Below are 24,414 nucleotides of genomic sequence, written 5' to 3' on the forward strand. Positions count from 1 at the left end.
AGATTTGTGGAAAGCGCTTCACCACCCTGACGTCCCAGAACGGAACTCCTCATCTTGTCCCCGATGTCATTTCATTCTGCATTTTCTCAGGTAGTAAATTGAACTCACGTAAAAGACAAATCAGTGAAGAGAGAAGGTCAGTATTGATATCGATTGAATGCCCGTTCTCAATCTACTATGTCATCCCACTTCTCTCCCTCCCCCTTTCTCTCGCTTTATCTTCCCTCTCCCCTCCTCCCTCTTCCAACACCCACTAGAATGAACACTGCCTGCTTCCGACTCTCCCACCTACACCTCCAGCTCTGTCTTCCTCATATGTCACTGCTTACCGCCGCCCTTACTCTCCCACACGACTCCTGCTCATCACTTCACTATCACCCTTCGCCCACCTTCCACCCCCTCGCATCATCTTACAACCTCTTCCCCTCTCACTACTCCACCTTTCCTCACGACTGACCCAGAGAAAATGTACAACAAAGAAAAAGTCGTCTTAGTCGATGACAAAACGTTATTCGTCCGTTCATCTAATATAACACAAGCAGTGTCATTGAGAAACCTTCCAGATGCGTACAAGAAATTTGAGTGGTCGTAATTGTTACAAATCGTCCATATGTCCAAGAATATACACCGTTATCGTTTTTTTCCAAATACCAAACACCATATATATATATATTGCCGAATGTTCAAAAATCCTTTATATTCGAAACGTTCGATTACCAATCAGACATGTCGGGTGGACTGAGAGTATGTGCCGCAGGAGCATTATGAAATGATGGACCGGCATAATATTCAATGCTCGGATCTGCACCTCCACTTCCACTCCTCGTCCTTCCCATATCTACCGTCTTCTTCTGTGAACGTTTCTGAGGTGAACCAGTTACCGCTTTCGTGAGCTGTGCGATGGGAGTTGGGACTGGGGAACGGTTGATGCGTGGGAATTCACCAGGAATGAGGGGTAGTTCACCAGTGACATGAGTGGGTAGACGTCTGAATGGGGTTTGAGGAGGACGATTGACGTTCATTGTTGGATACCAATCAAGTGTTGTGTCGAATACCGATCTGGCTTGGATAGGCGAAAGGGAAGAGAAGGAAGTGGGAGTGGATCGCACCGATGGATCGTCAAGAGAAAGACGTCTTGAATGAGTGGGACGTGGCTGACGTGGTTTGTTAGGATTCTTAAGATTGGGAGGTGAATTGGATCTTTTCGATGATTTGGTAGGAGAAGATGGACCGGTGGAAGAGGGACGTTGATTGTTACGGTCATATTTATCAATCTTGGGTTTTTTGCCGTCCATGAGGAGTTGTTGCCACTGATATGTCAGCCGAGCACAATATGATTCGAACGTAAAGGCAAAGGGAGATTGAATGAGGATTGGGGCGATACGAGATGCGAGAAAATCGTGGTCAACTCACTGTCTTCTCCTGTGGCCCTGCATTTACTTCTGGCATATCCCACACTGCTGATTCATCCTTCACCTTGTCTGACTGCTTGACCTTGTGCATAACGTCAAGAGTTGGTAGACTGTGGGATAAGGGGGAAGTGTCGAATGAGTCACTGGTGGTGCCGTTTGGCGACCACGGAGCGCCGAGCGGGTTGAACGTCTTGTTTGGGATGGCGATCGGTGCTTTTGAGGGTCTGATGGGGGATGAGGTTTGACTGATTGACTTGATCACGGGATCTTGATCTTTATCATCTTCGGATGTATCCTTTCCGTGGAGTTCCTTGTTATGCGTGAAAGCATCATTTTCGGGGAGAACCGTAGCGAGTTGGATTGGGGTCGAACTCATGGATTTGATGACTGGGTCATCGACTTGTTCATCCTCGGAACTGTTCAAAGTATGGTTTTCCTTGCTATCCTTGACAGAAGCTTGTTTGGGGATTTTGACCGGGGTCCTAGTCTCCGACTTGATAGTACGATCATTGACGTTACCATCTTTTGCAGATCGTACCTTCTTGTTAACCTTGGTCTCCTTGCGTGATGGCTCCTGTCCTATCACACTGTTTTCCGTAGAGACTTTAGACACCTTCTGGCGTCTTCCTTGACGCTTACGAGTAGAATCCTTCTCTTCTCCTTTGTCCTTTCCTTCATGATCTTCCTTGGCCTTCTCCTTGGCATCGTTCTTGACCTTCTCGTCTAGCAAGGGGACTTGAACGACGCCCAAAAGCTCTTGGAGGAGTCTGTCGGATTCCTCCTCGCTCAACTCTTCTTGAACGTGAGTACCGTTGACTTGGGGTGGTTGAACAGGAGACGAAGCTCCTTTCTTGTTCACATACTTGATGGAAGTCGGAATGATCATCTCCTTCTTCTGACCTTGAGTCGACGATACTGACGACTTGATGTTGAGATTGTGGGTCTTGATATTGATGGCAGATGACTTCCTTGGGAGATTGCCGCGGACGACTTGAGGACGAGGAAGACCGGAGCCGCTTGGGGTACGGGACAAGGGGAGTGTGTTGACTTGGTGATTGGGAGCTTGACGCGATTGACGAGTTTGATTTGGACGGAGGCCGGAGCGGAGTGTCATACTGATGGTCATCTTGCGAGCTTGCATATTGACAGTAGTAGGTCGTCGAAGGGAAGCAGAGTAGTGAGGGACGTTGATGAGGTGATGGGGTTTGGTTGGTTGGATTGATTGATTGAATGAAGTGGTTGGATTGTGATTGGATGGGTGGATTGAAGCAGAAGGAAGTATGGATGGAAGGTGCTGAGGAAAAAAGAGATAGACTCACACTTATATAAAGATAAGACGTGTTGGTATACATTGAATCGTGACAGAGAGGGAAGGAATGGCTGGTGTTTGAGAAAACAAAAGAGGAGGTCACGCCACGTCTTTCGTCGTCCAACTGGGGTCACTCTCAACGCACAAAGTCACGCCAAAATGTAAGCTGATATGGAATGTTGTCAGGATTCGATCAGGTAGATAACGAAGAGGACAAGTCACGAGTTTATGTTATGTACGCGGGAAGACGGGAGATGTTACTTGAATCAGTAGTAATATGTAGAAGAATGATGATGTGATGGTGAGTTAGTGAGTCAGTTGGAGCGATTGCAGCGGTGAGGTCAAAAGTCAGCCTGACACCGAATAAGTGTCAGTGAGTGTGGCACTTTTCACCTCGTTGTCAGGCTGACTCACAAAAGTTACAGTGAAAGATTTCTCTCATCACCCTTTCAGGACCAAACGTCACTCGTACTCGACGTCAGAGTAGCGAGTGAGTACAGTGACAAAGTAGCTGTAGCTGGGACCAGAGACTGCGGTACCCACAGCGATTACTCTATAACCATGTCCGACCCAATACCACCGGTACACCCACCACCAACGTTCAAATTACCCCCTAACCCATCCCTCCCGCAAGATGTATCCCTCATCATGGAGATGGTAGCTCAACAGGTCGTCAGTCCCCTACCACCTCTCGGTATGTCAGCATCGGAGAAGCGTAAACTAGTCGAAGAGAGTTTACGGAGGAAAAATAACTCTACCAAGGTTTCTGATCCTTCCAAAACCGCCGAGTCTTCCTCCCCTTCCGCAAGGAGCACACAGCTCGACCCTATCGTAGATGTAACTCAAGAACCCGAAGTAAATGATGATGAAGATGACTCCAGCGACTCGTCTAGTGAATGGGAATCAAGTGATGACGAGGAAGAAGAGAAGGAGAACGGATCTACAATCCTGGAAATGCACGACAAGATGAAACAAGAATTAGACCAATTCGTCAATGGCCACTCTCAAACATCGATTGAAAAGTTGAAAGAGGAAAAAGAAGCGGAGACGGACTCAGAGTACGAATCGGGTGATGAGTCGGATACTGGAATGTTGGATCATGTCATCCCTTCTGAAATGACAGGTAGAGAGTTAGAGTTGGAAGAAGATGAGGAGGTAGCAGGACCTATAGCATCTGTGAATGAGGAAGTCTTGCCAGTGGTGGCTCAACCTCCTCTGGAGAAATTACCAAAAGGGGAGGGGTTGAGTTTGGCAGGGGAGGTAGTGAGCTGGATGAAGGATCGAAAGGCGGAAGCTTGGGCAGAGAGTAGGGAACAAAAGCAGGAGACTTCAGTGCGACAGGAGGGGAAGGGGATTGTCAAAATCGAGTTTAAAGATATGGAAGAAGCTGTTATTATTCAGTCTGCGGGAGATGACGAATCTGGGGGGACGCACATGGTTAATGAGGTTGAACAATTGGAGACGACGGATGAGATTCAGGTTGACATTCATGATCATCAGGAGATGGATTTGCGGAAGGAAGACGAAGCGGCGGTGTTGGAAATGGTCATTCACTCCGATACACCTTCAGTGGAACCACAAGCAGGACCGTATATCAAGTCAACCGATCATTGGGAGCCTTCAACACAAAATATACATCCGATTTCTGATAATTCACTGTCCCCTACCACGACCGACATGGCTCTTGCATCAACCATTCCTCCCATCGTCAACCCCTCTCCGGTATCGGATATCCTTGATCAACCTCCCGCGCATGCTTCGACCGAAATTCCGGCTGCGCATTTACCGAAACTGGAGATAGACGATAATCCTCCCGCCGATCTCAGTCTGGCAGTCAAAACTGAATCTCCAACTGAACACAACATGCAGAACGAGACCGATGCTCTTGTGTTGTCAGGTGTGCCTAAGAAGGCGAATGCACAAGCAACGAAAGTAGTCGCACACACAGATACCACCCCTGTGATTGAGGACATGCCCAAGTTATCTTCAGCAGGGACGGTAGTTATCCGAGCTATGCAATCCCGACCTGGTGCTCATGACGAGGGATGGTTAGAAGAAGGTTCTGTTTTATGTTGGGAAGATGGACGAGTGTTGGGTACTGTGAGTTTTCTTCCGCATATCCAACTTTCTTTCATATTCTTCTCATGTGTGGTCTACAAACACTTCCATCCAGCCAAACGGTCACTTGATCTATCCCACCATCTTATCATTACTACATCTCTTCGAAACGACTGGGATACTATGAGTCTTGGGGTTTGTATCTAATCAAACAGGTATCAGAAACCTTCGGTCCTCTAACATCTCCATTCTATACCGTCCGACTTCCTCCTCCTCCTTACCCTTACCCACCCCTTCATTCGCTGAACGCAGGAACCAAACTTTTTTATCCCACAACACCGATTTATCGAACATTCGTCAACATGCCTTTACTTCGTGATCCGAGATTAAAAGGTAGTGACGCTAGTAATCGTTATGACGAGGAAGTAGGAGAAGATGAACTTGAATGGTCTGATGATGAAGCTGAGGCTGAAGCTAAAAAAAGACGAAAAAGAGGAATGTCATCTCGGTTCTCTGATGCATCTTTCGACAATAACAACCTACAACGAGAAGGGGTAGAACGTGGAGGGAGAAATAGAAGTAGGTCAGGAAGTGTGAGTAGCATATATACTGCGAATCGATCAGATGGGGAAAGAGGGAAGAAAAGACTTGGTGGTGTGGGAGGAGGAAGGGGTGGAGGAGAAAGAGAAAGATTTGGATTACCTACAAAACCACATTTCGATTATCAACCTGAAGATCGATCCGATATTGCTAGTATGTACGGTGATGAGATTGATGGATCGTCAAGTGAAAGGGAAAGACGATTACCTGGACCGTATGATGATGTTTATATGGGAGAGTCGATCACTGAGCTTAGTTCGATGTCAAATGAGAAGAATCTCAGTAATACTGGGAAGTCAGATGGAGGTAGTAGGACATCAAGAGACGGTCATTCTAATCGAGGGATGAATAGAGGGAGAGGTCGGTCAGGTGGGAGAGAATCAGGAAGAAGAGGAGGGAGAGGTGGAAGAGGAGGACATTTACAAGACTCTCCTATACGTATGGGAGATCTATTATCAAACCCTTCTCAACCTTATCTTCCATCATTCCCTTCTCCTCATCATCCTCCCTCACCTTTTCCTCATCATCCTCCTTCACCTTCTTATCAACCTCAAAATCCAATATCTCATCCTCAAAATTCAATATCTCTTCCTCATCCTCAACAGACATTCCCACCGTTCGTTCAATCCCAATACCCAAATCCAAATCCACAACCCCCTCAGCGGTCCGATCATTCACAATCTACACCATTTCACAATCCACCCTCACCCTCACCCCGAAATACCAACGCATATCCTCAACCAATCTCGTCGTATGTTCCTCCAAACGGACCTGGACATGGACCTGGATATTCTCAACCTTCTTTTCAAGGACACGATCAACATCATCATCCTCAATATCAGATGCAACAGAATTATCAACCACAACAATATCAAACATATCAGCCATCTTCACCACATCATATACAACCTCAACCATCTTTAACATATCTTCAACCGCATCAATCATCTCAAATACCATTTCAATCTCATCAATCTCAACAAATACATCCTCAATTTCACCAAGTGTCTCAAATACAACCACAACCACAATCTCATCACTCCAGAATGTACGAAAACCCACAATCTCAACAACCTCACCAGACAAGGTCAACGCAAGATGACGTCGTACCTGCTATCAACCCCCGGTTCGCATTACAATATCAGATGATGCTTGGGCAAATGTTACCTGGTCAATCGTGGTCTCCTCGTTAATACTATCATTTATTTAGCAATGTGTAATCTCAAACATCATACGTCATACAGTACATCATGCATCGTTATATATAACATACTGTACATATACACTGGTTTATATTGGTCATGTCGTTAGATCATGCATGATAATGATACAAGATAATGCAAATGGTGTAGATGCAAATGTATTTGATATTCACTCCTATCTACCGTCGAGTCGTGGGGTCATCCACATAATCTAATTCTCTCTATCTCACCTTAAATATCCCATTTCCTGTTCATACCGGTGAGTGACAAGGATACACGCGCCCATATTGTGCGTATATCTGCTCAAGTAGATACAATAGAGCATACTAGATTTGTTAAAGGTTGTTTGTCTTAACCAAAATAAGACGTCGGGAGCAAAGTTATGTTTGTGACAGGTATCAATCCAAAGTCTTACGACTGAGGACGGAAGAAATTTCTCGATGTTGTTCGAGCCATTTGGGGAAATCACTTTCTCTCAAAGGAACGTATTGATCTTTGATCTCTAATAGGAAATTGGCAAGGACTATCATTGCTCCGTCTAATCATCAACATGAGGTTTCAACACACACTGAACTCTTCCGCTACTCTTTGATATTTAGATTGTCGACCACTGACAAAATGTCCAAGTGAGATGAATAAATCTTTTTAGAGTGATATGTGAGATGAAAGTACTCCATTTAATATGGAGGGTTGAGATAGATCTGAGCAAAGGGCCACTGTGTCAAGTGAAATGAGTGACAATAAACACTCACAACGATATAAATAATTCACACCTTGATGTAACAACATTTTATACTTTGCTGAACCCCTTTCAGAAGCTTCAATCTTGATCTTGAAACTAATTGTCAGTTTGAATCTTCTTTCACAAGGTGCGTCGAGACGAGACGACTCACTCGTATACCGCTTTACGAAGGTTTTGTACACATTCTTGATGATTGATAGCTTTATCAGTCAAACGTTTTGCCTCTGTCGCGTCAGCGAACCCCTCCTTTTCAATCCCCTTGATCAAACTTTGGGATCAGGGCAGGACGAGGGAGAGAGGAAAAGAGGAAGGAGGGACAGGTGTAAATCACAGTGACTAATCATGGTGAGAAAAAGGACGCACGCTTCCCATGTGATAGAACAGTCACAAGTTGTAAAATTGTTTTATATTCACCTATCTTTCAGCATCATACCATATATATCCCTTCAGAAAAACTGACCATTTAGATACTGAGTCGCTTCGGGAACATCAAAATCAATTTCATCCAACATTTCTTCTGCTTCCTCATCTTCCTCCTCTTCTCCTTTATCGATGGTAGCGACGAGAGAAGCTACGATCATTCCTGTTGTAGTACGTCCTCTACCCATTTGACAATTGAAAACGAAATCGATAGTTGGATCATCCATCCCTTGAGCTATACGATTTACTAAAACTTGTAATGTGGCTGGTAATGGTGCTTGTTCGTCGGTCTGATGATTAATTATATCTACTCTCACTTCCATTTCAGCAACCAGATCAGAGAGCAGAGAAAGCGGGATGGAAAATAAACATTTCCCCTCCCTGTATACTTATGAGCTTTCATGTGATAGGGACATTGAAGTTCGGAAAGCCCTGTGTAACTGACAACGTGATATCCCCGAGGGAATCGGGTACGAGGACACACGTCGAATATAGGTAAGAGTAGAGAAAATCAGAGGAAGAATGACACGCACGATAGCCACTCGTTGATAATCCACCCGATAACCATCTCTTATCACTCTATCGTACAATTCCTTCGGAGTCATCACCTCATCTTCTTCGACATCTTCCCATATAGGGATAATTTCGTATGTCCCAGGCTTTGTCTCTATCTCATCATGTAACAACAATCGACCTTCGTTCCGTCGGATCTCTCTTAAAACATCGTCTTTCAATGTAGTTTCCATACGCTCGACGACGGAAGCTGTCACGCCGGTTGTTCTTCTCATCAGCATAAACCCAGCGCGGAGGATTGTCGGACTTACTCAACGTTGGTCAGAGGTTTATCAATTATACGAAGGACATGAGGGCGAGATTTGACATACTTGGAAGTCAGCTTCACAAGATGTCGTTGGTTGGAGCCACTCACTAAGACTGGCTCTTCTCGTAGAGATGTCCAAACTATTTTTCTTGATCCCTTTGGACTGGCGCCCATTTTCTCCAGAGCATTACGTAGTCTGTAATAATCAGCGAGAGTCCAAGTCCACTTGATTCGACTGACCCTGTCTCACTGGGCATACTGCAGATCAGCACGGCTTCACTCAGATGTGTCAAACGTACCCTGTACCATAGACATAGTGCTCGGAGCCTAAGTCACCTCGGTGGGTAGATGACATGAGTAGCAAAGGTATCTTGCGATAATTGGCTGCACCTTCAACTCGTCTTTATATCAGTCTGGACCTTCATTGTACAATGTAAGATAACAGACTCTGGTAAGCTCTGCTTTTGCAGTCCAGAGAAGAAGTCGGACTTCAAAATCTCGCTTATCAGCAGACTTCCATGATGATATTGAGTATCTAACGGTTTGAGCAGACAAAATGGCGCCACTACGATTGGCCACGACCTGAGTTTCCTCATCTGGGAGCTTATCATTAGCTCTGCCATTGTACCGCCAGCTGGTACACTTACAGCCATACCTTGTGCAGGATCCACCCGCTCGATAGGGGTTAATCCTTGTAGTCCACCTCGTTCTAATTCAGTCTCTAGAGTTTTGAACACTACATAGTCAGCCAAGCAAGTCAGGGAACTCAATAGCTCACCTGGTCGATGTTTGACGAAAGATTCGAAAGTATATGGATTCTCATCATCTGGTCCCCGATCGTCGAGGTAGGCTTGGAACAACAATAGATGATAGTAGCGTCTCAGTAGGAATATGCCTCATAGATCAGTCCAGATGTCTCACATCACGAAGGTTACTCACCTTTCTCCAGGTGACGATTCCTGTCCGGTCCCTCTGGAGCAGCTTCCGCCTGTCCATGAACATCCTCTATGGCGTCCCGCAAGTTGTAATGTGCAGCGGTACGATCAATCGCCTCATCGACAATCTACGCATCAGCTTCAGAGTCCAATAGGAGACTAAGGTCTGAGCTGACCTTTTTCACTTCTAACCCATTCCTGATGACTCTCAAACAACTATTGATGATTTGCCAGCTCGTCTTGGGAACATGAGTCGTCATCCTCTGTAAGTCGGGTCGCTTCTTCATCGGTGTAGTCGGACGGGTGGTGGCTTGTGAACGATCTCTCTTCAACCATCGCTGGATAAGAAGGACAATGACGGCAGTATTGGAACTTCTTCCACGTCCGAGCTGATCGTTCAGGATGAAAGCGCTTTTCTCCAAATCTGTCCGAAGACAAAGATTGAGGATGTCGGTGATATCGTGAAACTATTTCATCAGTCTCAGTCTTCTCATTACTTGAGTTGAAGAGAACTCACGTCGGGTGACGATTCTGAAGTAATTGGAATCCGCACGAATTCCACTCCCACATGCTTCGCTTTAACAGCCACTTGATCCATCACTTCTCGGATTGACGCGACATCACCTTTATCCACACTTTCCCACACGGGAATCACTTGTCCGTCCGAGCTCTCACTGTGTAAGAGTACACGACCTTGAAATTCGGCAAGCTCATTGACGACATCAGATTTTAGACGTTCTTCGAGGACTTCAAGACGTGAAGCCGAGACGCCAGAATAATCTCTCATATTTCGTAGAGCCACACTGTCACGACGCAAGCAGTAAGGAGAACCTAATTGTTCATCAGCCCGTGATATTATATTGGAATTATAGACATCTTTGATCATAAAGGGATAATTCACCATTGATCATAACTAATGGTTCTTCTCTTAGACACACCCAAACGACTTTGCTCACCCCTGGAAGGCGCAGATGCACATTGTCCAAGATGGTGTAGATTGCATCTTGGGTGGGTTGACCAGTAGCGAAGATGGGCCCTCCTCGAACTTGACGGAAGCCTACAGCACCTCGAACACCCTCGACGGATGCTGCGGCATCTGTCAACCACAAGTCGGATTTCTGTATTCATCAATTGTCACAACGTGTCGTTGTTGGGAACTCACCAGCAACGTTCTAGTTCAGTAAGCGCCATGACATTTTCGGATAATAGAAAGGACTTACGAAGCTCGCAACATGATCCCATTGCGGTTCTTCACCACATAGTCGGCCCATTCATCTCCCAGGATCTTTCCGCCTTGAAGATTGACATTGCCTATCCGCGAGCCACTCATTCGAGATCGACTCTGACCCTCGAAATCGGTAGATCGCGAGATCAGACTCAAGTCATTGATAGGCGCAAAGGCGAATAGCCTGTTACCTCCTTGTCGACGCATTGTCTTGATTTGGCTATGGTGATGAGCGTGGCCAGTACGGGTTCCCTGGCACAGCTTACTTCCATATCTCGGGACGATTCTGACAGTCAGTTAATGCTTTCCTTTTCTTGAGCCCATCTATCTGCTCACCTTGAGCCAATCATGGAATGTCACACCGGTCGCTCCAGCGTCTTCCTCTTCGACATATTCGGCGAAAGCTATTAGGTCGAAGTATTGCTCCAACTGCAGGATTTAGCTCCGATCGGAAGCCTTGTCAAGCTAACTCACAGAACGCGAAGCCTTCTCCAGAGTGGCCTGTCGTGTTTTGTCATCCAGAGTCGCTACACTGTATTTGATACGGTTCTCAATGACACTTTCACGTAGGTTGACCACTGCGTCACCTGTCAAAAGTCAGCCCCGCCCATTTGCACGCTGGGAAACATCAGAAGCTCACAGCTATCGATTACCGCGTCGACAAGTCTCTTCATCTGCCGCCCATGATCCAGGCTGGAAAGAAGAGACAGCACGAAACCATAGTTGCCCATGTGAGCTTTCCTGAGTTGTTCCAGTAAGGCGGGATGAGACGATAGTAGATCAACAGCCGAGGTGTTGTGTTTCGAGGGGAGATCTAACAGTCAGCTGATGTCAGAGTTGAAAGACAGTGAAGGTACTTCTATCCAGTATCCGTGTCAACCGAAGAAGACTCTTGTTGAGTGTTTGCTGATGCGTGGCTTGCTCCAGGAATTGAGCAGCCTGCTGTCCAGCTTGGCCAGGCAAAGGCTACTGTCACCATTTGAGCTGCTATGTAACAGGGACAGCAGCTTACGGTAGTGAAGCCCGAGGCTCCAGTGGCGACTGGAAAAGGGTCGTCTAATGACCGAAGAAGAAACTGCTTGCGTCGTATGATGAGTGCAGCGCACATTCCAAAAGTGGCTGAAGTCAGTTTTATTTCTCGTATCGATCAAAATGGCCTCACTTCGGACAACTCCCATTCCACAGTTGAAGACTAGGGATGTGGTGACTGGATCGATTGTTTTTAAGACGTTCACATAGGCATCGAGATAATTATCCTGTTTATCAGGTCAAGATTTTCAACTGTTGGACCTGAAGGATTGCTTACTTCTATTGATCTATCCGGTGCAACGGGAATTCTCCAATAGTCACATCTCCATCCTTGCGCCTTGATGTCGTGCCAAATGTCTCTGGGAGTGAATACTGTCTCCTCGTCCACACTGATCCACGTGGGCACCAAATTTCCGTCTGTAACTTCGTCATGAATGAGAATCATACCACCATACCGACGAGCCTCTTCGAGTACGTCAAGTCTAAGTCGACGTTCGATATCTTCCAAGTTGGGAGCTCGATCTGAAAGAGTGAGAGTTCTAAATGGGTCTGAAGCGTCCCTGAGTACATAAGGTCGGCCATTACAGTAAACTAACATTTGAGCTACTCCTGAACTATGATATGGGACGAGGCTTACTTAACGTCTCTTCACGTGTACTGAACCATGCTGCCCTTCCCAACTGAACTTGGGCGGGTTCGTTCTCTCCGAGGTCTGAATCACCTTTGCGCAATGGAACACTCGCTGCTCCCGGGGGAATGATGCCGGTAGAAGAACCTCTTCGTGATGGTGCAGGAGCAGGAGGTGAAGGGTGACATCCGAGTATCGTTAGTATAGCTCTCAATCCTGCTATAGTAGGTTGAGCAACCTATGTTCTCAGCCTACGAAAATCTTCACATGGGTCATGACTCTCACCCCAAACACGTTCAAACACTGTTCATCTGGTGCTCTGAAATTTGGAGCACCTGAAATCGTCAAATCCAAATCCAAGGCTCTTCCTGTGGGATAATGATCTTCCTGATTAGCTTTGATGTTGATGCATCTTGGTGACATACCGGTCTTGAGAACAAATCTAACATCAGCACGTGTCTTTATGACATTCCGATCGAGTTTATCTCACCCTCTTGCTAAAACCCCTCCCTGACGTCGTTTGACCACACCATCAATCTCTCCTTTGAGACGATCTTGTATTCCCAATATTCTGGGTTTGACTTTGCCACCGGTTGTCAACTTTACACCTACGGCATTGAGCAGTTTGGCTGACGATGACATGCCCGGTGAGGCTGTGGAAGGTCTAGGTGATCCGAGTTCAGCTACGGATGAAGAAGCGGGAGATAGAGGTGAAGGACGAATAGGAGCGTAGGGTAGGGAACTTTGAAATGATTTAGGTGATATGGTGTTTGTCATCGTTTCTGGTAAGGGTGTTGAAATGGGTCGAGGGGGAGAGTGAGGATAATGTGAGGTTGAGGATGTCATTATGAAGAATAGAAGGACAGCCGAATAGCGATACGAGGCCTTCTCTGATAGTGGGTCTTGAATCTTTCAGAGGAGGTTTGTCGTTTATCCAAGTGGACCAAGTTTGAGGATATCGATGAAAGACAAAAGAAAAGGTGGAATGACATCCGTTCTGGTCGGGGATACCGCAGGTGATCGCATAGGGGATTCAGGTGGCCAAAAGTGGAACATCATCACACGTGGAGCCCCACACATTCCCCTTCGATCATGTCAATTACGTAACATTCAAACTTACTCGTATTCTCCCCTTGTCCCTGGTTGAATCGAACGTTCCTTCACCTAGTCCCTATATCCTACCTTACTTTACTTACCCTGCCTGCAAGTACTATCACTGCCTAACTGCCCTGGCTCAACTCTCCGACTCTCCGACTGCTCGTACAAATCGATCCTCGATATGAATCCCAACTTTCAAAACCTCAACTATTCATTCCCTCCAGGTCTTCAACACTCCATGTTACCTCCTCAACCACAACAACAACAGCAGCAGCAAGGGTTCATGAACCCTCCTGATATCCACACGATCGCTCAACAGGGTTATTTGGTTCAACAACAACAACTCCAAGCGTTGCAAATGCGTCAAGCTCAACAAGCTCAGATGGCGCAGATGGGACAAGCTGGACAAATGTCTCAAGTTCAACAAATGCAATTACAACAGATGCAGCAGATGCAAATGGCGCAGATGACACCGGGACATGTTCAATCGAGTGGGTCGTCGAAGAAAAAGGCCAAGGTGAGTTTCGAAGTTGTTTTTTCCCTCAGTATTCCCCGTCTTCCTCCCTTCCTTTCGAGATATTCGTTGCGTTTGATCTCACCTATCTATCGAATTAATCTCACCTAATTATCGGAGATTTGACAATCAAAAGGTCGGAGATCATCAAGCGACGGACTATCGGAACATATTGTATCAGAGATATAAACGAGAAAGACATGAAAGGACATAAAGATTAACAATCAGCCACGTCCATCACCGGCATCTCAAATGTTACCACGAGCAGCACCTTCAATGTTACCTCCTCATCCACCTGAACATTATCTTCGTAATGCCATGCAACCACCTCCACAACATCCACCTCATCCCGTAATGTTGGAAGCTCCTGAACCTTGGGCAGACGCTTTGGATGAGATAGATTCTAGGGAAGTGGCCATGAGTAGGTTTAGAGCGAGACAGGAGATGTTAACAGAAGTGTTCTCCCCGGATCCTATTAGTGAGTATCATACCTTTTGGATGTGCATCCGGATTCTTGTTTTTCCCCTCATAGGTCAAAGGAGGAGGGAACAGGTTGTCGTGCCAAGTAGTGAGGAGAGATTTGGCGATAGTTGGAAGATGAAAAAAGGGGGGGGGGAGAAAGGAAAGGAAAGGTGAAAGATATTTGTTTGACATGACTGACGTTATTCAGAGAATATACCTCTAGGAAAAAGAGATCCATGGGAAGGATTAGGTATGGATGGAGAAACATTAGAAGCTAAAGTTGTATGTTTCTCAATAAACATTCCTACTATCCTCCTCTGTCATTCTTATCTATACGCATCTCATTCTTCCCATCCTTTTCATCCCTCTATTATCTCCTCCATTTCATACTCCCCTCATGCTTCTCCACATAACTGTCTCATCTCTCTCCGTACACTCCTCTACACACCTCGACACGCCATCATCGCCAACAAGTACTAGGTCAGTAAGGAATACTGATCCGCAGCTCGTTTTGGAGAAAGAGAACGAGACACTCGAAATTGCTATCAACACTGCTAGTACTTTTGAAAGACCACAAGATCCCACACCTGTAGCTTGAAATATGACATTCCAAATCACCCCCTCCCTGATACAAATTCTCCCTTGACTCGACCACTGCGAGAAAACAGCTGGGAATATCAAACATGGGCGACAACACTTACTATATCTTCCCTCGACCTGATGAGAATGATCGAACGCTTTGACGAACTGAAACATGTCAGACCGTCTGGGGTACAATAAGAACGGCATGACCAGATCAACATATGAGAACCTTCGTTGAGGAGTATGGAAGAACGTTGTGGGGGAACAGGGGGTATTGGTCATATGCATCATGTAAAGCAAACAATGAAAGGAAAGATCCAATCGATTCGTATAGGATCTCTCTACGTATTTACAATTTGATCATTCCTCATTTTCTGCTTCTTTGATATCTGTCAATGCCGAATCCACATGATCAATCTGTTCGTCTTGTTGACCATTTGTAGGTAACTGGATGTTAATCATGATTCAAGATTATGTACTGTGACCCAGAGTTCGAAATGTCTTGTCTGATCATGGAGGGAATGTGGAAAGATGATTGTCTCTACAATTCGGGTACTACAAATTAGAACACGGAAGAGAGAGTGTGCGTGTATGTGGGGGAGGAGACACGGAAGACGAGAGACGGAGGATGGGGAGAAAAGAGATGAACATTTGGACAAAAACTCACTTGTAAACCATCCTGTTCCACCTGATCCACACCTGTGGCTTCACCAGAAATAGCGACAGTATGAGAAGGTTCTTTGACTCCACCAATCTCCTCTGTAATAATTTCTTCCTCCGCATCATCCAAAGCACCATCTTCCACACCCTCACCATCTTCGATATCCTCATTAAGTAACGAATTCTTCTTTTGTAATTTTAAAACCAACTTTTCAACTCTTTCAACTTCGGCCTGATAATCAGTTTTGATCCCTCTCTCTAATCTTCATCTTTGAACAATTATCTATCTCGAAACTAAGCCTCAAGCAGTATAAAGAACACGAACACCAACACGAACAAGAATAAGAATGAAATATAAATTCACCAACCTTTGTCTTTGTAGCTGAATTAGCTTCATACCATGCTTTTTTCGTTTCTAAATCATTCATAGTCCTCTGAACATCATCTTTCCCAGTTGGTGGTGGTATACCTAAACTGAGTAAAGCAGTTAATAAACTCATTGGTAAATTAACTGAACCTCCAACTCCTCCTTCACTAGGTGTTGCGATTCCTGAATTAGGTAGGGAAATTTTCTTTCCTTTCTTCTTGTTTTTTCCACTCCCTCCAAAGAAACCTTCCAAATCATCATCACCTTTTTTCTTCAATGTCATTCCTTCGAAATCACCTTCGACCCGACGAATTTCTAAAGTTTTTACACCTTCCACGGTGGTGGTAGTGGATTTTATGGCTTGAATGGTAGGAATTTCATTACCACCATATTTCCCTTTGAACCAATTGATGAGGACTTGACAATCGTCTATTTCTGAAGAAAATGCTGGTATTTTGGCTTCTTCACGTAAACGAACGATTTCAGCTTCACGTTTGATAGCATCTTCTTTTGCTCTTTCAGCTTTGAGACGATCTTGACGAGCTTTTTGATCGGCTTGGATTTTGGCATAATATCGATCGTTTTCTTCCCGGAAAGCTTGGGCTGATTCACGTTTCTTTTTGTATATTTCATCCTGCACATGAGTTTCTTACATGCTTCCCATATCATGACGTTTGACTTCACCCAAAGTAGGTAAACTACTCTTAGTCTGAGAAGACAAAGAAAGAGAGGTGATTGTGGATTGTGGATCATGGATTATGGATTGTGGATCATGGATTATGGATTGTGGATCATGGATTATGGATTGTGGATTGTGGATTGTGGATTGTTGGATGGATGGGTGGTAAGATATGTATAATCCAGGGTGAATCGGTTTAAGAAGAAAGAAAAGTAAAGTTGACTATACACACCAATTGAGCGGACAAAGCGTTCCTCTCATCAAACAATTTATTCCTCTCAGCATACGCTTTATCACCTTCCTCTCTCAACCCATCAGACTCTTTCTTCAACTCATCATATTTATCCGTAATCTTCTTAACCTCCGGATCATCTAATATCTTACGTAGCTCATCGATTCTAGCTCGATCAGCAGCGATGGAATCTTCCACTGAACCTGATGATTCCAAGGCTTTGCGAGATCGACGAAGAGTGCTTAATTCCGCCAAGGCTTTTCTTTCGTCTACCAGTTTCATAGTTCCTGATTCGACCTGAGCGTTTAGGGCACTGTGAGTCAGCGTGATGTATGCTATAAAGGTCGGAATATTCCCAAGCGGGCGCACAGCAGTGGTAGGGTTTGTATTGGTTTTTGATTAGGTAGAGTCATCATGCCTGTCGTCTCTTTTGCAGTGCCCTTTAGACTTGCACACCAGAAGAGATAACAGGGCGCGATGTGGGGAGCACGATATTCTTGACAAGTGAAGCAAAGACACGTGGTTAGACAACTTAACTGAATGAGATCAAGGTCGAGCTAAAGAAGGGAAAGGCTACAGTGGGAAAGTGGTCTGAGAGGGGGAAGAGTTCGTTCTAAATTTGTATGTCGGACAAAACAAAATGATATCATATCGGGAGTAAGAGAAGTGGGGAATTGTGTAAAACTCACGAAATACGTTCTTCCACCTCATTAACCGATCTAAAACCCATTTTAGATTTCGTACCTTGAGCATCCTTGATTTTCTTACCTACGATCTCTTGTAACTTTTTCAATTCATCTAAAGTTTTTTGTCTTTCAGATTTATATTTCCCTTGTTCTGATCTCAAAGAATCCATTTCAATCTTAAGTTGTGATCTTCTATCATTTTCTCTAGCAGGTTGAATTAAAGAAATACGCGCTCGGACTGAATCCTGAATTTGATCAGTTTTTTCAATTCTTTCCTCTCTCTCTCTCTCTATCTCTATCCTCTCTTCCGAATAATTCATAGAACCTGAATATCAAAAAATAGATTTGTAGGGTCAATTAAGATGAGGAAGAGGATGATATACCTGTTTTGTCTTTATGATTGCTATTTCTTTATTATAACCATCTTGTTCAGCGTTATATTTCGCTTGATCTGGTTTTCCTAATCTTTTCTCTTCCAACCCATTTTCTGACTTTGGTTTTTCACCGTTGGTAGTTCCGATTCCGTTGAGTTTTGCTTTACCTGGTTTGAGGGTTGATGTGGGTGGAGGCATTGTTGGTTTGTAGAAGGGTGAGGTGGTGGTTAGGGTGAAGATGGATCGATAGGATTGACAGAGAGACGCGAGGGAGATGGGGTGAATGTGGCAGGTGGCATGTGGCAGGTGGCACAGCTATTAGTCAACGGATGTGGCAGTTCTCAAACCATACCCTATTGTCACTCTACCTCGGCTATTGAACGATGACTATTTTCCGTGCATCTTTCCTTTTCAAAGACGCGTGTTCGGTGGATCTTTCCTAGGGAGGGCAGCATAGGTTTCACATATGACATCAACTAGTAGAAAGAATGTTCCAGTATAGAGTAGTCAAATATGATCAATTTACTGATAAACGCTTGTCAATCCCGTAGTTACCGAAGCATCATCACTATGAATAATCATAAATATATGTACTTTCCCCAATTTCACCTGAAGTACATTATAGTAAAGGTGTCGATTGATATATCATACATTTCTCATTCGGGACACAAGGTCATCCATTTACCAGTGGACATAAATCATGCCTTCTTCTTTGGTTTCTACCAGTAGCGGTAAGTCATTCTTCACCCGTCGGCCGTCGGAACGATTTCAGATTATGACCAATAGATCATTCCAGGTATCATCCCGATTTTCATAAACCAAACGAATTCAATTTGACCACGTTAAAATCAGAAGATGATATATTATTTCAATTCCACTTACCATTACTTTCCATCTTATCTCCATTTTTCAACACTATACCTTCTCTTGAACCGGGAGAACCTCTTTACCTCCCTTCGGCCTCATCAGAATCATTGGCATTTTGTCTCAAGATAATACTTTCTTTCTCCGACTCAGCTCCGATCCCCGTGATAGATCCCAAAACTGTTGGAATGGTGTTTGAAGGTGTTCTCAGGATTTGCGACGCTTATGACCTCCGACCAGTCTTGACTCATATTTATCGATGTAGACAAACCATCTTTCAAAGTTTAAACAAATCAGGAGCGATTCATACATTCCTCGACTTCACTTTGGCGTTATTATCAAATAATCCAGAAGCCGCTAGAGAATCTGCGATCGACTCACTCAAATATGGCATGGGAAAGATACCTAAATGGATTAGAAACGTATTGGTCGGATACGCTCCGATACAATTGATACAATTACACGAATATCATATATCTCATGTCAAATCTTTCGAACGATTGAAAGAAGATTTGGTGGATGATACGAAAAGTCATACACCTGGTGGAGAAATATTTTCGAGGAAATGTGAAGTGAGATGTGAAACGTTAAGACAATATCATTGTGATTGGGAGAGATTCAAATATGTTGCAGCGTGGAGAGTCGCCAGGGCGGTGGAACATCTCAGAGAGGGAGATGAGATAGATGACGCAATGATAGATACTTTGAAAGATCTCTCTAATTGTGACCGCTGCGTGAATAGAATGTTTGAAGCGTTCTGTAGTGGAGAGATTGCGACTTTTCGTCGGAACAAGGTGGAAAACTTGAAGGTTATGGGATTGGACGAGGATGAGTCAATAGGGAAAGAATAAAAGAGATGATTGATCGTGATGCATTTCAATGGATTCAATGCAATGTGGCATGACAACATCGTGATAGACTCAAATATACAACTAAGCATCCGAGGATACAAACCTACTATGTCAGCTCGTCATCCTCTCTATCTCAAAACAATCTGAATCGGAGCTGAAACTCACATGAAATTCTGAAACTGCTTCCACATCTTCTTATCCGCTATTAATTTCCTGGCCAGCTTGACATAACTCCCAATTGTCAGATCTTTCATTTTCCACGGTGTGATCTTCTTCAATGCTTTCTCAAAACTTCTTCTCATCTCCAGCACATCCTTCTCCCCATCTCCTTCTGGCTCGTCTCCAGCTTTACCTTTCGTTGGCGTGAGAGATTCAGGGTCGAAGAGGATGGGATCATACTCCGGTAAGAGATGTAATGGGATAGGTGGAGGTTGCAGCTGCAAATTCATACTGGTATTTGATGGGATGAGATGTTCCACTCTATGTGTCGTATACTCGATTTTCCATTCCGGTTGATGATTCTTATTCTGATCCATGTCAGGCAGATAAAATTGAGTATAGCCAAGAGGGGTAAGAGGACGATTCGAACGTGATGGAGAGGTCTTGTTGTAATATCTCGGTTTATGTTTGAATGTACAATGAGGCTTATCTTGATGTTCAGGAAGTGAACAGTCGTCTTTGGGTTTATCATGACGATGACCGTGTTTTCGCTTCTTGGCAATTGTGATTTCGTCATCGAGACCGGATATGTTGTAACTGGCTTTTAGCTTGGCACATCGAAGGACCTCTATCACCCTCTCATGGGCAATGCCGTGAGTAAAAGAACCACACCTAAAGTAGGCGATCGAATGAAGGGAGATATGTTCGGAAGGTATAGTAAACATGCTGGATTCGAGGGGCAGGAAGGAGATTGAACACACCTGTACACTCTAACTCCTGGGAGATAAGTGGGAATGACGCTGGCGCCTACGTTGACCACGACATAGTCCTTCAACTTGATAGCTTGAGGACCAGGCATTTCCCCAAAATCTTTCTTCAATTCATCTCTCAGACCATTGTTGGCGGACCTGCCAAAGGTTCCAAACGCACCGCTCGCCCTAGCTCTTTGGTGGGCGGTGGTGTTCGGTCTGAGTCCACGTTTGGAAGACTCTTCAAGCTCTATAACGTCTAAAAAGAAGAAATGATCGACATTCCTACTTCGTCAGGAGGACACGTATCAACCTGAGAGAAACTCACATGTGTCCAAAGAGATGTCCGACGATAGTATCTTGATATCGTAATGCCAGATCTCCATATCGAAGGTCTGTCACTTAGCCAGATTCGTGGAACACTGTGTCAATACACTCACAACAAGTTTCAAAATAGTTTCCCGCATGAGGTGGAACGTGTCCGGTCAACCAAACTTGCATCTCCCTATCTCGGAGTTCTTCCAGTTGTACCTCCAACCAGTCCATTTCCAAAGCACCTGGGTCGGAGCTTCGATCCACGCACCCGTCAACAACTGTGCTGTAAGCTTAGCTTTGTGATGGGCCTAATAGCTCACGAGTGTTTGAGTCGTACCAGAATAACGTGTTGAGAGATATGACAGCAAGTTGGTCTGGAATAACCTCTGCACTGAAGTACATACCACGTTCGAAGACATGACGATAGTCGGAGGGAATGAAGGGTTTCCATATCCTATGTTCTGTCAGCAGCTTTCATGTGATCTGTTACACTTATGTGTTGGTGGAATGAAAGGCCCATGTGGACCAAGTTTGAAGGGTAAAGGACATACCTGCCATACTCCGAACTTATCGAACTAGGTCCAGCAGCTAGCACATTATGAGGATAGATATCATTGTTACCTATACTAGGTACGATATGTACATGAGGAGGAAAAGCATCTCTCATGAGGTCGACCATGAGACGATTAAGCTCGTAGATCTCATCGGGTCTTCGTGGGATATCACGATCTATATCATGTCTATACTCAGCTCCATTACGATCGGTGATCAAAAGAGCTCTATTAATAGGCAAATGTGATGTGAAAGCTTACCTGGCATTATCCCCAGTCCAAACCACAAAATCAACTTCATCCGCCCATTCCTTCTTCAACCATTCAAAGGTCATCTTCACGAGTGACATTGGTGAATCACATTCCCTAACATGTTAGATCAACTTGATAGCTGTATAGGTAGACTTACGTGACGGGAGTTCCCCAATCTCCTGCTAATTGTTCTTTCTTTCTCCACAATCCTTCATCTTCTTGATGATCTGACTCGTCTGACAGAGTGGGCATTACTGTGCTCTTGCCCTTGTGCTTTTGCTTCTTGTGACATCCATCGCTGACTTTGGATCCGGGATTATAGTGAGGGTCAGGGTGAATATCGGTCACGTGTAGAAAACGACCTTTGAGTGCTAATTATGAGCTCAATTAAGCACGAGAGGAACAACTCACGTCTTCTGAGTGTCGATGAAGATGTATCTGGGTTTGTGGAGAAGGGGGATTGGTCGGCGATGACGTTGAGCGTCAGGGGGAGGATTGCTATGTAACGAGGAAGACGCATGATGGGCAGCTTAGAGCACTCTATGAGAAATCCTGAAGACACTCCTCTGCCCTGATATGGCAGAGGGAGCGCGAGTACGACCGATATCCGACTGAAAAAGAAGACAAGTAGTAGTTGTGATTGTGGAGAAAGTGAGCACGTTGGTGGCTCCTGTACAGATTCTCATCTAGGGTACATACTTTCAGGCACGAGACGACGATCGATCCCTTTTATTAGGCGTGCCATGTACTGTATCTCCCACTCATGAAAGGTAGGCATGCGAAGATCTTAATGCTCGAGATTTTCGCAAAACGTCCCTCTCAACTTTTGTTGTATAGAGTAGTCGTTCCCAACCATGGTAAGTCACCTTCATATATACAACACAAACACACACACACATACTGAACATCAGCTCCGACGTCAAACTCGTGAACGTAGAGAATACATCTACAAGAAATCTCTAGAATCGCAAGAACGTGCAATATACGAAAGAAAACAACGTATAAAAGATCTTCTCGCCGCTGGTAAACCTATACCTAACGAACTGAAAGCGGACGCAAAGACATTAAGCAAAGATTTAGCTTTGGATGAAAGTCAACAGGAGCCTAAGAATCATATAGATGATGAATACGCAAAGGTTGGAACTTATGATCCAAAGATTGTTATAACTACGAGTCGATCACCTTCTTCTCGATTATTACAATTTTCCAAAGTGGGTTTTTTTCTTTCTTTCTTGACTGTCAAATTATTCCTCTCCATTCCACCATCCCTCTACTTCCCACCTATTATTGCGCATTCCTCCTTCAACACTTTTCCACTTCCATTCAATTTCCCTCTCTCGCGTCTTCGCTTGTCTAGGTATAGGAAGAAAGTCCGTCATTTCTTTCATCTAATCCAGGTGGAAGTACATCAGATTCAAATTCGAAAGTCACATCATGTAGTGTTGAACCAGGAAAATTGGCGTTCCAGTGTATAAAAGCATTGGTAGAGTATTGGTAAGAAACTGACCAAAAAAGGAACTCCGTTTAATCTTCCCAAATTCCTTTCGATTAAACAGAGGTAACACAACCTCACCTTCCCTAGTTCAAGCATGTTTATCACAAGGTATGACAGATTTGATAATCATACATGAACATAGAGGTGTACCCGACGCACTCATAATTTCACATTTACCACATGGTCCAACTATAAGTATGACATTACATAATGTTACATTAAGACATGATGTCAGTAGTCATTCGGAAAGTACCGTTTCGGAACAATATCCTCATCTCATCTTTGAAGGTTTCAGTACGAAATTAGGTGAAAGGGTGAAAGGGATATTAAAAGCTTTGTTTCCTGTTCCTAAAGAAGATGCCAAGAGGGTGATGAGTTTTGTTAATGAAAAGGATTTTATCAGTTTTAGGTGAGTGGTTGGGTTCTTCTTTTTTTCTTTTGGAATGGGTCGGAACTTTCATAAGGATGATCTGGGGTGGAGGAGATATTTGATCTTTCTTTATTTCGAGAAGATATTTGAAGTAGAGAAGATATCTTATGAAGAGTATATAAGTGAGGAACGGAAGAAGTTTGATGTAGAGGAGGTATTCGAAGTAGAGGAGAAATCTGAAGTGAAGAAGAGAAAACAAGAGAAAAACTGATATACCAGACATCACGTCTTCGCTAAAACTTCACATAAAGATGTACAATTAGCAGAAGTTGGTCCAAGGTTCGAAGCCAAACGTTAGTTTTTCTTTCCCCCTTGTCGTTCTTTCCCTAACCACATCCTTCCTGTTAAATTTCAAATCATTATAAGGAACGTAACCACAGTTCTTCCCTCTAAACGATATCTTGCGTAAATTCCCTACTTCTATCTCAGCTTGAGTGGAGTTTAAGAAGCTTGTTCGCCCATACTCTTCATACACCCCACTGACAAAATAGCGTACGAAATACGTCAAGGTACTTTGGACCAAAGAGAAGCAGACGTGGAATGGCTTTTGAGACCTTATCTCCGTACTGCCAAAAAACGACATCAACTGTGATACCTTTCCTTGTGTTACTGTATGTATTCAACATCTGCATCTCTTCATTCTGCCATCTTGCCTAGCTCATCATCTTTGGATCTTATCAGACACGGTCTTATGATCTTACCATTAAATCCAAC

The 24,414-nt window shown here is 44.3% G+C and overlaps 8 protein-coding genes across 8 annotated transcripts; 4 read left to right on the plus strand and 4 right to left on the minus strand.

The window, feature by feature from the left end:
• Positions 1-713: 713 nt before the first annotated feature.
• TREMEDRAFT_60641 (uncharacterized protein) lies at positions 714-2,553 on the minus strand (the record flags this gene model as incomplete). Its single annotated transcript, XM_007002821.1, has 2 exons — positions 714-1,310; positions 1,414-2,553. The coding sequence occupies 2 exons, from the start codon at positions 2,551-2,553 to the stop codon at positions 714-716; spliced, it is 1,737 nt and encodes a 578-aa protein (XP_007002883.1).
• A 729-nt stretch (positions 2,554-3,282) lies between these two features.
• Positions 3,283-6,572, plus strand: TREMEDRAFT_60642 (uncharacterized protein; the record flags this gene model as incomplete). Its single annotated transcript, XM_007002822.1, has 2 exons — positions 3,283-4,821; positions 4,995-6,572. 2 exons carry the CDS (start codon positions 3,283-3,285, stop codon positions 6,570-6,572), a joined length of 3,117 nt encoding a protein of 1,038 aa, XP_007002884.1.
• Positions 6,573-6,685: 113 nt separating this feature from the next.
• TREMEDRAFT_71244 (uncharacterized protein) lies at positions 6,686-13,157 on the minus strand (the record flags this gene model as incomplete). The annotated part of the gene is made up of 30 exons (XM_007003046.1): positions 6,686-7,119; positions 7,334-7,419; positions 7,475-7,547; positions 7,687-7,737; positions 7,784-8,033; positions 8,277-8,523; positions 8,568-8,626; positions 8,672-8,759; positions 8,804-8,821; positions 8,863-8,964; positions 9,011-9,060; positions 9,104-9,166; positions 9,211-9,299; positions 9,342-9,458; positions 9,503-9,626; positions 9,675-9,965; positions 10,016-10,329; positions 10,400-10,616; positions 10,754-10,943; positions 10,990-11,009; positions 11,060-11,152; positions 11,198-11,310; positions 11,364-11,537; positions 11,581-11,662; positions 11,736-11,842; positions 11,886-11,979; positions 12,030-12,343; positions 12,390-12,618; positions 12,666-12,822; positions 12,871-13,157. 30 exons carry the CDS (start codon positions 13,155-13,157, stop codon positions 6,980-6,982), a joined length of 4,239 nt encoding a protein of 1,412 aa, XP_007003108.1. The 3' UTR covers positions 6,686-6,979.
• A 559-nt stretch (positions 13,158-13,716) lies between these two features.
• TREMEDRAFT_60644 (uncharacterized protein) lies at positions 13,717-15,052 on the plus strand (the record flags this gene model as incomplete). The annotated part of the gene is made up of 4 exons (XM_007002823.1): positions 13,717-13,995; positions 14,221-14,470; positions 14,678-14,736; positions 14,960-15,052. The coding sequence occupies 4 exons, from the start codon at positions 13,717-13,719 to the stop codon at positions 15,050-15,052; spliced, it is 681 nt and encodes a 226-aa protein (XP_007002885.1).
• Positions 15,053-16,067: 1,015 nt separating this feature from the next.
• On the minus strand, positions 16,068-18,118 carry TREMEDRAFT_22121 (uncharacterized protein; the record flags this gene model as incomplete). The annotated part of the gene is made up of 4 exons (XM_007002192.1): positions 16,068-16,697; positions 16,975-17,287; positions 17,664-17,905; positions 18,044-18,118. Coding segments are annotated over 4 exons (1,260 nt in total), but the record flags the coding sequence as incomplete, so codon positions are not given.
• Positions 18,119-18,734: 616 nt separating this feature from the next.
• Positions 18,735-19,730, plus strand: TREMEDRAFT_60646 (uncharacterized protein; the record flags this gene model as incomplete). Its single annotated transcript, XM_007002824.1, has 3 exons — positions 18,735-18,765; positions 18,821-19,632; positions 19,662-19,730. The coding sequence occupies 3 exons, from the start codon at positions 18,735-18,737 to the stop codon at positions 19,728-19,730; spliced, it is 912 nt and encodes a 303-aa protein (XP_007002886.1).
• Positions 19,731-19,910: 180 nt separating this feature from the next.
• On the minus strand, positions 19,911-22,144 carry TREMEDRAFT_27201 (uncharacterized protein; the record flags this gene model as incomplete). Its single annotated transcript, XM_007002257.1, has 11 exons — positions 19,911-20,043; positions 20,149-20,505; positions 20,670-20,840; positions 20,898-20,942; positions 20,986-21,052; positions 21,098-21,262; positions 21,293-21,443; positions 21,499-21,712; positions 21,785-21,889; positions 21,933-21,970; positions 22,031-22,144. Coding segments are annotated over 11 exons (1,560 nt in total), but the record flags the coding sequence as incomplete, so codon positions are not given.
• Positions 22,145-22,629: 485 nt separating this feature from the next.
• TREMEDRAFT_67933 (uncharacterized protein) lies at positions 22,630-24,292 on the plus strand (the record flags this gene model as incomplete). The annotated part of the gene is made up of 5 exons (XM_007002969.1): positions 22,630-22,632; positions 22,687-22,986; positions 23,291-23,679; positions 23,920-23,993; positions 24,192-24,292. The coding sequence occupies 5 exons, from the start codon at positions 22,630-22,632 to the stop codon at positions 24,290-24,292; spliced, it is 867 nt and encodes a 288-aa protein (XP_007003031.1).
• Positions 24,293-24,414: the final 122 nt, after the last annotated feature.

The sequence above is a fragment of the Tremella mesenterica genome, assembly GCF_000271645.1.
Source record: "Tremella mesenterica DSM 1558 unplaced genomic scaffold TREMEscaffold_2, whole genome shotgun sequence".
NCBI classification, from domain to species: Eukaryota; Fungi; Basidiomycota; class Tremellomycetes; order Tremellales; family Tremellaceae; genus Tremella; species Tremella mesenterica.